Genomic DNA, 14,900 nt, shown 5'->3' with positions numbered 1-14,900 from the left:
GAAAAGCTCTCTCAAAACAAGAGCAAGTTACCTTTGTAGCCCTTTGGACCCAAAGCTCCTGGCAGCCCTCTTGGCCCAGGCTCCCCTGGGACCCCAGTCCTTCCACTCAGGATTATCCCTGGGGAGAATGAAGGGCCTATAAGCAGAAAGAAGGCAAGGAAAAGGCATGAGAAGGCTGATCTCCAGCTCATTACTGACTTAAAAAATCAGTGATGCAACTGGCACCAGACAAAACTGCATCTCTGGATGTAGCACAAGGAGATGGATCTTGGTTGGTACCACCCACAGTAGTTCTGCAGTTCTCTGCCACATTTGCTTCCAGCTCTTCATACAGAAAAGCAAAAGTTCTCACAGTGTGGATTCAACAGAGTTTAATTCCTCTACTCTGCCACTGCACTTTTTCACAGATTTACCAGCATGACCAAAGAACTCACCAAACTGTGGACAGGTAGTGTAAAGAATGGCAAATTACTTTCATTCAGTGGTTGCAGCTCAGGAAAGATACTAAAGGGCAAAAGGGTTAAGGGGACTTTCCCTGTCCCTCATTTCATGGCTGCAGGACTGTTGTATACATCTCTTTATATGCTGAATGGAATGAAACATAAGCTGATGGAAACAGCAGCAGAAAGCAATCAAACATAATCTAAAATTACACTGTCTGCAAACCCTTCCCCTCTGTGACAACAGTAAGATGGAGTGCTGACCAGCACGGTCTGATGCTCCATGGAGACAAACTGCAGCCATCAGCTAAACACAGCCACAGGAGCTTTACAGACTCTGCAGAAAACTAAGCCAGAATTGACCAGCAAAAAGTTAAGAGAACACTTATTTCTTCTCCTCAGAAAACCAGTTCATCAGACCATGGCTCCATCACTGGAGTGTCCTCTGTTCTGAAGGGTTGGCTCTCAAAAAAAAACCCAGTTTATGGCAGAATGGTAAAACACAGCTTTGTAAACTCAACCCTGATCCTGTAACACTCAATTTCGGAGGAAAACAAAACAATGCACAACTAATTTCATATGGACATCCATGCAAATGAACATGTAAAAACAAAATCCTTAGGTTTTGCCTTAGGTCTGGAATCCTATCTGACTCCTGGTACCCAAACGACCTGGTCATGAGACAGACATTTACCTCAGGTGTTCGTAAAGTCTGTTCTTTACCTAAGCCAAAAGGAGACTAGCCTGGACCTTCAAAGCCCTTGGTGTCATATACTGTGTGTACACAACTTTGTGCTTCAGTCTCTCAGGCTACCACGCTCAACAATAACTAGGTTTATTGTCTTACTTTAAAAGAGTGTCAACTGATATATATAAGTTTGTGAGCTACAATCACAATGAGGTGTCAGTCAAACATTTACAGTTTACAGATGAATAATCCTTGCTGGCAAAGAACTAAATATATAAATGATTATTTATCCTATTTCACTCTGAATCTGATACAAAAATAGATATAAAAATTCTACATACGTGGTGAACCAGGCAATCCTGGTGCCCCTGGCAGACCTGGCAAACCACCTCTGCCAGGAGGGCCTGGTATTCCAATTGTTGCTCTTCCTGGTTCTCCAACTTCACCCTTCACTCCTGGAATACCTGGAGACCCTCCAGGGCCCATTCCATCTAGACAACAATGACACAATGAGCAGTTCTCCAGCAGCCAACACATTGAAGTATTTTTAATGTTAAGATAATTACCATTGTACCCTGAACTGCAATCATGTTAGGACAGAACAATTCATAATTTTACACCAAGGAAAAAGTACTAATTGGAGAGGCCAACTGGCTCCCATTTACACACTCCTTTGGTGACCCAAAATACTCCACAGCACTGTTTAAGTCCCTGTGAACAATCAGACAATTAACTATGTAACACTGAGCAGGGGGGTTATTTTCTGATATTCTTGGCAGTTCCAAATATCTGGATTACTGCAGGCCAGAATTTCCCAGATGACATTCAAGTGAAACAAAAACTTTTGAGTGAGATCTTGGATGGGACAAATGGGTTGCACGCCCAGTGGGTTTATCAAGCCAATCTGTTAGCTCTTTATTGCAAATATAAAAAGTCTTCAAAAACAGTCATTATAATTTAAAAGGCAGGAAAAGTTCTTCCAATCAGCACATTCAAAATGGAAGTCAAACCACAGCCTCCTGTGTACACTGCCACACCAAATATTCACATGTGAAGACTGGGCTGTAATAATTGTGGCACTAATTCTGCTCCCATCTAAGACAAGAATTGGCTTCCCTATGTGCCATCCCTGCCTCCTATTTCTCATACAGCAGCCCTCACATCAGCCAGCTGAAGGAGCAGGGAGAGGCTTGCTCCAATACCTTTACCATCTCCAGGCTACTACACAGAAACTTCTCCACAAAACCCAGAGCAAACAGCCTGCCAAGAGCACTGTCCCAGCTGCTTTACCTCTCTCCAGGCCTGGAAACCCTGGAGGCCCTGGAAGGCCTGGTAAACCAACCATCCCTTCATCTCCTGGAGAACCAGGTATTCCTGGGTTTCCAGGGTCACCTGGGGCACCTATTAGAGAAAGAGGAAAACAAGGAAGAAAATCTCATCAGAATTTCTGCTGAAATACTGTTCAGTCAATTACTTTAGTAGCCACTGATCTCTCAGATAGCAAAGGCTGCCAAGCTATGAGCAGGAAGTCTGTTAGTCAAAGTTAATAATATTGGGAAAAATTCCTCCTGAGCTGTTACAGAGGTTGTTTCAAACTTGACTGAAGGAGAAAGAATAGGAGAGACTATGCCATGTCTCCTTACCTTTATGGCTTCAGAGACTGTTCCCATGCAGGCCCCAGTCAGCTGTGGCATTAATTAAGCTCATTTTTCTCAACAATATTCTTACCTCATTGGACAACAAGTAACAGCAGAATTACAGAGCACCCTTTACCAGCACCAGGAAGCCATTCTTCCTTGGTACACTGAAGAGAGATTTAAGTGTGTCTACAGAGCAGACACAGCACTTGCCCACGCTCACACAGACTCTGCCTGTCCCAAGCAAGACATTTCATTCTGTCTTGAAACACATCATTTGAATGGCTTTCCTTAAATTCTGAAGTTATAAACAATGAATTAAATATATGTGTAGCCAAACAATACAGAAATAAAGAAATAATAACAAGGGATAGATTAGACCCAACATACAATGTGGGAAAGCATTAAAATACAGTAAGAAAGAAAGCTGGATTGGAAAAAGTGCTTTAGATGAGTTCCAAAAAAAAAAATGGAAATGTGTACCTGAAATGACTACACCTTCCCTGTCAATAATGACAGGAGGACCTGGGGGACCGATGTCACCTAATTCACCCTGTAAAGAGAACAGATTCATACCACACTCAGATGGGGGATGGAGAGGAGGCTGCTGGTCAGGAAGCAGACTGTACTATGGTACCAGTGTCTGCAGCCATACACTGAGTAACCATCATTCTTTGTCTTGCTGAAGAATTCACTTTGTTCTGCTATTCATAATCATCTGCTCTCCTGACTTACATCGTTCCTGTCTGATGAAACTGATGGCTGCTTCAGATAAGATGGCTGCTACTGTCCAGCCATCCTCTGAAGGTCTCCAATTACCTCAGTAGGAAGCACAGACATGTATATACAATGTGTACTGGAGACCAGTTATGTCAGCATGCTGACCAGCATCAGGTAGATAATATCTGTTCATTTCATGGTGAAAGCTGCTATGAGCGATCTCATTTTTAAAAGCTTTCATCACTTCAGCTATCTGTTGCCTTGCAACACTGAATTTCAATAATAGAAGCTTACAGAAAGGTGGATTCCTTCATAAAGTCATCCAGGTAGAACAGGCAAGTTGTGACAAACTGCAGTGTCATTCCTTCCTCTCACTGACACTCTCAAAGAGAATCAGATCCTCTTTGAAATCACAAGCAGAAAATTTTACTGTCATCCAAATTGCCATCATATTTATCATATAAACACCATGCAGTGAGCCAAGGCAGTACATACTTTGTTGCTTCTTCCAGTAATACTTCTCTGTACAGAAACATCTAATACTACTTCTTCCATGTACTCTGCACAAAACATCCCTTCAGTACTTGCATTTTACAAGTCTGCAATCTTGGTGGCAGAGCAGTGTTTTCACAGCAAACTACTAGCTAATCATTTTCCACTCAGTTTCCAGCTGTCTGACTGCCCAAATTGTAAGATACCCAGAAAATGTCTGCTATGCATCACCTATATTTAGTACAAGAAATTGAACACATTCTCACGTCTGTCCACACTTGTAGATCTGTGATCCAAGACTTCAGATAGCCTTGGCAACTATATTCACATCAATTCACTTCCACCTAATCTTGCCTCAATGGTCCAATAAATATGGCATTGCTGTAAGGATAAAGGAGACCAGAAAGGCTACACGTAAATTCTAAGTCATGAAGTTCAATGATTAACATTGAAAAATTATTAAAATACCTGAGCATTCACGGCTCAGCAACAACTCATTTTTGTGCTTAACGATAAAGTGAACGAGGAACTGAAATGTAGTGACAATGACAGTGATATAGGGGAAACATGAGGTTTGATTGGAGCAATGATAGCTATTTATTCATGAAAATACCTTTAAAAAACCAATGCTTTAGTGAGAAGTTACCTTCATGCCTTCTACTCCATCCAATCCTGGATAGCCTGGAACACCTGGGTGGCCCTACAAAACCCCACAATGGAACAGTGATCCACACTGAAACAGTAAGTGGCATTACTTTTTAGCTGAGACATCTGCAGAGCCTGGACTCAAATCACAAACCAAATTCTTTGTCCTACCAAACATTTGAAGAAGAATTAAAGAAAGAGAAAACCAATGGCATCAATTTCTCAGCACTCACAAAATACCAGAGCTCCTTCAGGCCTCCTAGTGAAGATGGTGAGAACTCGTGAGCAGGCTGAAGGTGTGCAAATCAGGACAACACCTAGGAGTTCTCATAGAACTGTAGAAATGCTTGCAAAATGAAGAGTCTAAAACATTCCTTTCCTTGTCCCACACATTTTTCCCCCACTGTTTTCCCCTTCTAAAAAATTATTGGCACCAAAACATTTAAAGTAACACTGGGAGACATAGGATCTACTGATTTTGTACTTTCTACTTAGCTTAACTATTTCAATAAGGCAGGTATATTTATCCATCAGAGAACTTGAAGCCACAATATAAGGAAGTTGGTAGATGTTAAGCAGTTAGAGAGCTTCTGTAACTCTTAAATACAGTGAAAAATAGAAGAAATTTCACCTTTCTCCCTGGAATTCCTTCAGATCCATCCAATCCCAAAAGACCCTAGAACAGCAAACACATTAACTTTTAGAGGCTCCATCCCAGTTTGATTAGGCTTCAAATATCTCCGCATCAAAGAATTTAAAGTTAAAATTTTCAAAAAGAGAAGCTACCACTGCTTTTCTTATCTCTCAATTATTAACACTAACAATGTAAAGAATTTAACAAAATAACTGATAAAAGCAGGCTTATCTTATTTAAGCACTGTTTTTCTAATTGGCAGTTCAAGTTAAGGAAGTCATGGTGTTTCAATTTATTAGGAACTTAGGTGTTACAATGTAATCACAAAACCAATAAATTGTAGTGTGGTGAAGACTTTCTATCAGATAGTTTATTCTGCACACACAGAACAGAATGTCCTGTTGCACAGGAGCACATCATAGCAGGGAATGAGTCTGCTGATGAAAGGCCCACTCCATGTGTTTGAGAACAGGCATTTAAAGACTTGGTGAAGTTACCTACCCTGCCACCTGGTAAGCCAGGCACACCTTTTTCTCCTTTTTCTCCAACACCTCCAAAGCCCTGAAGAAAAATGTCAACATTAAATCTCTGTGATCTCGTTTGGAATTGAACAGCACATCCCTAAGTAAAGCCCATTTATGTATACCAACAGTACAATAGTGAGACAAAGGGAGCTGACTGTTTCTGCTGGGACTGCTTTGTCCCAGCAAGAAAAACTCCCATCCATCAGACTTGGCAGGATGTGCAGTACAGTCCCTGCTTTATTCCCCAAGACTTCTATCCATTCTAACCATGGCATATATTTCAGTAGCAACTGCAAGTGACCCCATGTTACAGACAGCAAAGACCTGCCAATGCTACTCTGCATTCTATTCCACATTGAGAAATTCTTTCAAGTCTCATTTCTTAACAGCAGCAGCTCAAGGGAATGCTCAGGGCATGCTTTTCCCTTCCAAAGCCCATGAATGACACAAAACTAGCATTTTCATGCTCAACATATGGAAATGTTTGGTGGCTTTCCCAGTCAGCAAGAAGTATCAAATCCAGAGATAGAACACCAGGATTTAATTTCAGCATGAGTTACAGTAGTTAAGCAATTTCCAGGCTTCAATCTTAAAATATCTTACGGTTGTGGTTAAGTTTGTACATATGTTCAATTTCACCAGCTTCAATGGGTCTCTTGTGCTGCATAAAGCTAAGCATGGAACATGTCCAGAAAGGCTAAAAACAAGCTGTGCTTCATGTACAGGTTTTCCTTGCACGTATTTCTCCTAAGAACATCTGTAACTGAAGAAACTGGCAAACAATTTATCTTATTAGTCAGAAATTCCCAAAAATATTTATTCCCTAAACTTATTGAAACAACCTCTGTTTACAAAATGTTTTAAGCTGGGAAATAGCTCTCTGGAATTCAGGGCTAAATTGTTTTTCTTAATTCATATAGAGGAGATGCAACACCATGCTGAGTTGATTAGCACTAATACTCAACAGCCCATTTTAACTGGGTGTATATGGATAGAAAGAAAGATCTGCATGTGCTTCACAGCTTTAAAGTAAAATTACAAAATATATGTTTAGAGATAATAAAAGGGAAAAAAATAGGATTTTTAAAAATGCCTGTGGGACAAGGAACACTGCCATCAAGTGGCCATGCCACAGGTAGAGCTCTGAGCAGGTCTGCATACAGCAGGCTGCAGGTACTGAAATCTGGGCAGCTTTGCAAGTCTGTAGTAGGACAGCATTTTATTCTTTGTATCTACAGGACAAAAAACGATCAGATTACAGTTACACTCTTGAAAAAGTCTTGTGAACACTTTTATCAAAGTTCTCTGGTGCCTAGAAACTCCTGTAGAGGCCTTGTGAGCTATTCAGAGGTTGCTGAATCATCTAACCCCTATTGGGCACGTGTTAAAAACATTCCTCTGTCCTTACCGGGATGCCAGGCAATCCTTGGTCTCCAGGGAATCCTTGAGGACCTGGCTCTCCCTGGCAGGGGGGAAGAGACAAACACAATAAATCACTGTGCCTGTGAAAGGAAGACCTTCCTGTCCACCCACCCTGCTCCTGACACCTAAAGCAAAGCTCTGTCCTTTTTCTGCCAGGGAGTGCCCTGGGTTTGTGTCACCAAGTGCTGCCTCAGAGGCTCCCAGCACAGAGCTGGTGCTTCCTCTGGCCACTGCCTGGCAGCTGCTGCTCTGCTGACCACAACTGCCACAAGCCAAACCAGGGCCATGTCACACCATCAGCTGGGAAACTGCAACATGCACAGTGCCTGGTGAGAGCAGCAAAACAGCTCATGATGGGCCAGCAGTGTTTTCACAGCTCTGCTTACAAACTCCAGAGAGAGCCCAAAGGAATGGGGTTTGTCTGAGCCTCAGCTCACACTAATGTCAGTTGACCAAGTAAAACAATCTCTCTCATAACTTTACACAGGGGCTCAGGCAAGCTCAGACTGGGCTCCCAAACCAGCCTGTGTAAGTCCCAGATTAACTCAATATGCCTAAATTTCACGTGTCTGAAGAATCTTTAACTCAATCTTTAACTCAGACCACACAGCTTTCATAAAAACACTGATGACCTAAATTCACATCCCAGTAATAACAATGCAAAGGTGAAAAAAATCAGATTATTTCAAAGTAGTGTGCACTAAGGCAAAAGAGCTGGAGGTTCCATTTATTTTTCTAAATTGATTTTTTTTGCTTCAGCTGACACAATTTCACAGGTTCAACAAAAACAAGCTACAGTTCACTTATTTTTAGGATTAATGACAAAATCCTTTAAATAGCTTCCAGATTTCTTCCTCTGAGAGGTATGTATTCTCTAGTGGTCCACAATGCTCTGAGCTATGAATATTTTTATTCAATAACCATTTGGCAGAATAAACTGGTACAAAAAATTATTTTGATTTGGAAATATAACAGCTCTCACTGTTCAGTAATTTTGTTCATTCTTGAATGAAAGAACATGGAGAAGGAGAGGGTTTGTAAACTGAATTTACAGACCTTTTCTCCTTGCTTCCCCTTTGGAAATCCCATGAATTCCAGAATTCCAGTGGATGGTGGGGGACCTGGAGGCCCAGGCAGCCCCACATCACCCTGTAAACAAAAGAGGAAGATATTAACATAGCAGACCATGTTTGATTTTCCATGGAAATGGCCTACAAATCAGAAGAAAAACCACTTCAATTGTATCTCATGTATATAAATCTGTGTGCCTGAAGGCTAGCATGGGACTTTGGTCATGGGAATCAAAAGATCAGATGGAAAATCAACATGAACAAATGCATCTGTTTCCAAAGCCTTGTGGATATAAAACATGCCAAGAAAAAAAAAAAAAGGCTCAGCAATTGAACCAACAGGAAAACATTGCAGAAAAATTTTGGGGAGAAATATGAAAAAAAAGAAGAGAAGGAACAATTAGAATTGTGGAAGATGAAGAACCAATTCTAACATCAGCAGAATCAAGTTCCAGATTGAGAACCTGAAGAAGCCCTATCTTGCCTGTGTAAATTCTGACTGCAAGACACCCATTTAGGATAGTGAGACTATAAATCACACACCAGTTTACTCAAAGAATGTAATGAAAGCCAGGAAGAATGAAGTCATTGGAATAACTCAACACAACAGGTGATGATGCAAAGAAACTGAGAAGTGGAGATTCAAAAGATGTTTAATGACCTCCAGTCTTGATAACCACAAAAATACTGCACTGACTTGAGATTTCCCCTTCTTCTTCACCCAGAATAGGCTCCCATCCTTTTTAGTGTACCAACAAATAAGGAAGCAGCAAGATTCTTTAGCATTTGAACTGCCAGCCATTCCAAAAGAAGAAAAGAAAAAGGAAAAGAAGAAAATACTAGAATCTAGCCACTTTCTACAGGACCAAGGTGTGATAGAACTCTGGAGTATTATTTCATGCTCTTCCATAATAAAACAAGTTTCACTTACCTTTTCTCCTTTCTCTCCTTGAAAGCCTAATCCCATGTTACCCTAGGAGAGAAAAAAACCATGGATGAATGAATAATAAAACAACAGCAACACCACCACTCCTTATTATTTAAGCCCACAGCACTGTTAAACCCCAAAAATTAGGTGTAAAAAGAAAACAGGAAAGGTAGCTACTTACTTTTGGACCTGGTGGCCCAGGGGGACCCACTGGACCCTAAATGTAAACAAGATCAAGATTTTATTCCTTTTGAGTTAATTAGGATGCAAACAACTGGAGCAATGCTGGGATTTGCAGTGGTACCTGAACTTTCTTGCCTCCAAAGCAAAAGCAACACGTGCTCTCAAGTCTACACATCTCTAACAGCACAGCTCTTTGGCAACATCGTTAATTAAGAGAAAACTTCAACTTAAACCCAACAAAAATGTAGTTTGGTTTTACCTTTGCCCAATAGAAATTCTCTTGTAGGATCTTGAAAAAGCAACTCTAACACATCTCATGGCAACAAAGGCTCCAAGGATCAGAAGTCAGGCTATTCCCCCAGCCCTGGGATGAGGCAGTGCTCAGAGCAGTGTAACAACGTGTTGGTGTTTGCAGGGAGCCCTGCAGAGCTCTGCTGGAACCCTCATTTGCTGCTCTGGGTGCCCAGAGAGGAGCCTTTGCTCTTGTGATTAGATTAAACTACCCAAGAATGAGCATCCTGTGCTGGAAGTCAGCTGTGCCCAGGGTTTTCAGATGCACAGGCACTCTTGCTCATTGCCATGACACAAACAGAGACAAGGGAAAGGGAAACTGCCAACAGCTGGAACTGTTCCATCAACAAATACAACAGCTGAGGTCTCCTACCTGCAAACCTGGTAATCCTATAGGGCCTGCAGGACCTATTGGACCTGGAAAACCTTTTGGGCCCTATAAAAAGAACAGAGGACAAATAGAGGATGTGTTTAGAATTTACCCCATCAAACCCTATCCAAAGTGAGTTTCAGGAAATATTAAGGAATAAATAAATAAAGTGAGTTTCAGGAAATATTAAATAATATCCCCTAGTTAAGTAAGCCAACTTAAATATTCAAGCAAATTATTTCATATTATTAGAAGTACTTTGAAAATCAAAGTTACAGAGTTCAATGAAGGGAGTTTGATTTGAAAAAGGAATAATGAGGTAATAGGAAAAATTGGACTTCCCCTTCCATACCCTTTCCCTACTCATACCCTTCCAAATCTAGAATTGCTTACACTACTGGTATCACACATATAAATACACTTCCCACTAATTTGAAAAGGGTCCTTGAGACTCCATACCTGACAATGTACCTACTTAATATTGTTTAAAATCATTATGCCCAATATTAAATAACTTACAGGAACTCCATCCAGTCCAGGAAGACCATTTTCACCCTAAAAATCATAAACGTATATGGAAAAATTACACAATGTAATTGCAGCAAACTATAAGGAACATAAAGCTTTGTATAAATAGAAATATTTGCTGTTAGTTAATATTAGATCAAGTGTAAATGGGAGAATATCTTGAACTCTATGCTTCCATATTTGAATTGGGTAATGGAGATCTCTAGAAAAATTGGAACCATTTTATTTATGTGTAACAAGAGAAAATAAAGTGACATTAAAAATATTAATTACAAAACCACTGAAAATACACTATAAAAATTCTTATTATATGACTGCTATAAAATAAGCAAAAGCACATCATCATAATAAGAAATTATCTTCATTTCCCATAATTATAGAAGTCAATTAATAAAGACCTATTTAACTTTTATGAACTTATGAGCGTACATAGTGTGGATAGAATTTTAGAAAAGTTTCTAATTTTGACCAGCAAAGTCAGTGTGAGAGGCCTTAAATCACAGAGTGAATTTTTTAATATTTTCAATATTTAATGAAGTACATACGTAAACTTTGACTGATAGACTTCTAGTATCTTCCAGCACCAGAAACACTGAGAGGCCACTGGAATCTCACAGCAGAAGTTGTAACATGCACTGAACAGTAACAGGATGAGCAGTGTCTCAGCATCTCAGTATGGGATAATTAAGATCTCTTCAAAAACCAAGCAATTCCAGGTTCTGAGAGTATTCTGTGTCATTAATGAAGTTATTACACGGCCCTTTGCACAGCTCTGCACTCATACACTCAGGACTGACACCACGAGCAATCAAAGCTGCAGTATCAGCCCTGCAACCTGTGGGACATCAAAGAGTTTCTTGTACTGCATTTTCTCCTGTGTGATGACAAGTCTTACCTTCATTCCTTTAAGACTGCCTTGAGCAAAAACAGGTTCTCCTTTAAGGCCTTTTGGGCCAGGACGACCCTGATTTAAGGAAAAATAGTAAAAAATAAATTTCTTGAAAAAACACTGCTTTAGTTTTGAAAGACTCTCTAAATTAACAAAATGAACAAGGCAAACTCCTGGCTTCAGTTAGCTGTAAAAGTAACACTGCTGCTTTGCCAGAGAAGCTGGGCTATTATGAGAACTAAAGACTTCCTGCAGCTTTAGAAAAACAAGGTTCTGCAAACATTTTCTCTGGTATTTTCCTGTTTATATAGGATTTTCTTTTCATTTTAGGCCTTTGACAACCTTAGATCCTATTTGAACCTGTTTAACACGGTAGAACTCCCCTGTTCATATGCATATCAATGCCATTTAGAGGGACCTTGGCAGGCTTGAGGGATGGGCCCATGTAAACCTCAGCAAGTGCAAGATCCTGCAACTGAGCTGGGGCAATTCCAAGCACAGATTCAGGCTGGGGAATGACTGAATTGAAAGCAGCAATGGAGAAGGACTTGGGGGTACTTGTGGATGAAAAACTGTCAGTGTGAGTTTGCAGCCCAGCCAGCCACCCATATCCTGGGCTGCATCCAAAGCAGCAATGACAGCAGGTGAGGGAGGGGATTTTATCCACAGGATCTTAATTTTATCCTCACAGTGGATAAAAAAAATGAGCTCTAACAATTCTAATAAACTTAGGGTTTTTTGGGTTCTTCCTAAGTACTTGGCAGTTACTTCTCCAACAATGTCACAAAAAGCAAATCCTGGTTTAGTGACAACAGAACACATTTGAGTTGGGACATACAGGCAGTCCAGGTAGGCCAGGAAACCCATCAGGTCCAGAAATGCCAGGACTCCCAGTGGTGCCATTGCAGCCATCGAGGCCAGGAGGGCCTCTGGGTCCAGACTGCCCAGGGTGACCCTGTGTGAAGGGAAAGAGAGAGAATGACCACAGGATCTGTTATTTGCCAGTAATACTGTTGTCCCCAGAAAACTGATATCTTCCTTCCAAATGGCAACACAAACCAAAAGAATTGCACAACCCCCAACCAAGTTCAGTGTATGGCAGAGTGCAACAGAACAAGCTTCTTCAGCCAGCTTTGTTTGTCCTCCCTAAAGGTTAAACCCTAGAACACTGGCTGCATTCATCTGATTACCTTTTTCTCCAAGGGACAATTTTCTGAAGTACATAACTTGTGCATGAGTAGGTCCCAAAAGGGACCATCCCACAGAGTGGGAACCATATGGAATGTAACAGTGTCAAACAGCACGCAAGGGTGCACCTGACACCAGCAATGGAAGCTGCTCATGTGAAAGAAAGGGCAGAGGCAGACTCAACAATACTGAGCATTTATAATCTAAATCTGCTTGGAGTTTCAGTGACTTCTCTTCCTCTCCAGTGTGGATTCCTTCTTTTAATAGATCAACAGATGTTAAAGCTCCAGTATCAGGCCATTCAAGCAGAACAGCTTTATTTGTTATATTAAACATAAGACCTTGGGCAAAGCAATTGGGAGAAAGATCCAATTAAACTAACAACATTTTAAAGAAAGTATTTGCAATGGCCAATTATTAAATCAAGCAGAGCAAAACATAATTGTACCTAATTCTGATTTCACAAGTCTTTTGCCCTGGTATATCTCTACTAATTTGACTGGAGTTTACTCAGCATGGTACTAATGCAAAGGAGATCAAAGTTTGGGACTTCAGGCAGTTTTTCTTCAGTGCCACATGAGTATCTGAGAGCAGAAGGCAGAAAGGCAGAACTGTCAGTCACAATGCCCAAGTGTCAGCCCAAGTGTCACAATGCCCAAGTGTGTTCCTGATTCTGCACTACTTTTTCTATAAGTGAGTCCTGTGGCACTCAACAACATTGTTTTAAGGCAAGAAGAAAAATTAAACTTATGGAGATAGTATCAGTAACTTGACAGTTCTCTCCCCTCTCTGTACATGGTGATCTTGACTCATCCCAAAAGTACTTTTATTTGATCCCAAAGATTTGTCCTTAAGATATGGCACTAAGCAAGTTATGACTCACATTAGGAAAGTAAAAAAAAACAAACATGGATAAAATGGAGATAAAGCAGAACATTAACAATTCTTCATGCCTGACATTTAAAATAAAGCACATTTTCAACACTTAAGGTCTTCCCAGTCCAAGCCAATAGCATATGCTATTGGCTTGGACTGGGAAGACCTTATTGGTGAAACTCAATGAGAACTTTGCAGTAATGTAAAGCTTTTTATCCAAGGATCTTTAAATACCTTGAAAAATTGTGGGAACGCTATAATCTAATTTTATAGATGGGAAGCTTGGGACACACAGTAGCAGGGTGATTTTCTCAAGGATGCAGAACTACTTGAGCCATATTTATGTAATTACTTGAGCTGATCACTGGCCTCAGCTGCTGCCAGGACAGCTATTCCATATGGCTGCTTATTCACACATACCTACTCCCTGTGCTGGAAACAAACACAGCAGAGAAATAACTATTCTATTTCTTAATGGGGTTAATTTCCAGTCAGATGAAGTCCTTGGTCCAGCTCATTTGGCAACTGCATTGAGATTTGTGCCAACAAAATCGAGAGGGACCTGATCTGCTTTCTGTCAGTCAACAAGGTACAAACTGATCAATGTCAGGTGTGTCTCAACTGCACAATCAAGGCAGCTCACCCAGACAAGTATAAATTTGAGATTTAACAAGGAATGGAATGAAGTCATCCTAAAGCATTACCATCAGAGACCACTGCATTAACACAACCAGTTGCTCTGATGATTATTCTGCTTATCAAAATAATCACATGTGGCATGCAAGCAGGAACTTGCCAGGCCCTGGTAAAGCAAGTGGAGTAGGCTGAAGCAGCAATGTATTGCCACTTAGATTTTTCTCTTAGAAATTACTTAATTAATTTGATCCATGCAGGATGTCACAGCCAAGACCATCAAGTCTCTGACAGGACAGGCAGTGCTGCAGAGTCAGAGGCCAGAGCTGTCAGTGTCTATCAGGTCTTTCACTTTGTTTACAGCATAAACAAGACCAGGAGCTATGTGGCTGCACACGTATCTGGTTACAACACAAGGTGACCAGCTGCAAGGTTTAGTGAAGCTGAAAGGGCCAACATCTGCCCCTCAGAGTGAGACAGAAGGGAGCCAAGCTGCTCCAGCTTTCCTGCTGGCCCAGAGCCAGCCTGTGGCACGCAGCTGCTGGGTGAGCACGTCCTGGGAAACGCTTGGGGTGAGATCTCCTAACTCTCAGACCAAGACAGCCTGTAAGAGGCCCAAAGGACCTTGGTATCCTCTTAAAATGTGAGTAGGGCTTAAGAGAGAGGACATAAAATATGCTGATCACAGTGATTTCTTATGTGTGCTAAATAAATCTGTGCCCTTACTTAATCCCATGGCATC

The 14,900-nt window shown here is 40.9% G+C and overlaps 1 protein-coding gene across 3 annotated transcripts in view; it reads right to left on the bottom strand.

The window, feature by feature from the left end:
• Window positions 1-14,900, bottom strand: part of COL4A6 (collagen type IV alpha 6 chain) — a 108,307-nt gene that overhangs the window by 21,528 nt on the left and 71,879 nt on the right. For all 3 annotated transcript variants that reach the window (XM_077185815.1, XM_077185817.1, XM_077185816.1), the window contains 15 exons: window positions 12,300-12,416; window positions 11,468-11,536; window positions 10,564-10,599; window positions 10,048-10,110; window positions 9,382-9,417; window positions 9,204-9,245; window positions 8,259-8,351; window positions 7,189-7,242; window positions 5,758-5,817; window positions 5,254-5,298; window positions 4,624-4,677; window positions 3,249-3,318; window positions 2,419-2,529; window positions 1,470-1,619; window positions 32-136 (listed from right to left, as the gene is read on the bottom strand). In XM_077185815.1, coding sequence (XP_077041930.1) covers window positions 32-136; window positions 1,470-1,619; window positions 2,419-2,529; window positions 3,249-3,318; window positions 4,624-4,677; window positions 5,254-5,298; window positions 5,758-5,817; window positions 7,189-7,242; window positions 8,259-8,351; window positions 9,204-9,245; window positions 9,382-9,417; window positions 10,048-10,110; window positions 10,564-10,599; window positions 11,468-11,536; window positions 12,300-12,416 — 1,105 coding nt within the window. The remainder of the gene's footprint in view (window positions 1-31; window positions 137-1,469; window positions 1,620-2,418; window positions 2,530-3,248; window positions 3,319-4,623; window positions 4,678-5,253; window positions 5,299-5,757; window positions 5,818-7,188; window positions 7,243-8,258; window positions 8,352-9,203; window positions 9,246-9,381; window positions 9,418-10,047; window positions 10,111-10,563; window positions 10,600-11,467; window positions 11,537-12,299; window positions 12,417-14,900) is intronic.

The sequence above is a fragment of the Agelaius phoeniceus genome, chromosome 14, assembly GCF_051311805.1.
Source record: "Agelaius phoeniceus isolate bAgePho1 chromosome 14, bAgePho1.hap1, whole genome shotgun sequence".
In the NCBI taxonomy this organism is placed as follows: domain Eukaryota; kingdom Metazoa; phylum Chordata; class Aves; order Passeriformes; family Icteridae; genus Agelaius; species Agelaius phoeniceus.
This window is presented reverse-complemented; position numbering and strand designations above follow the sequence as displayed.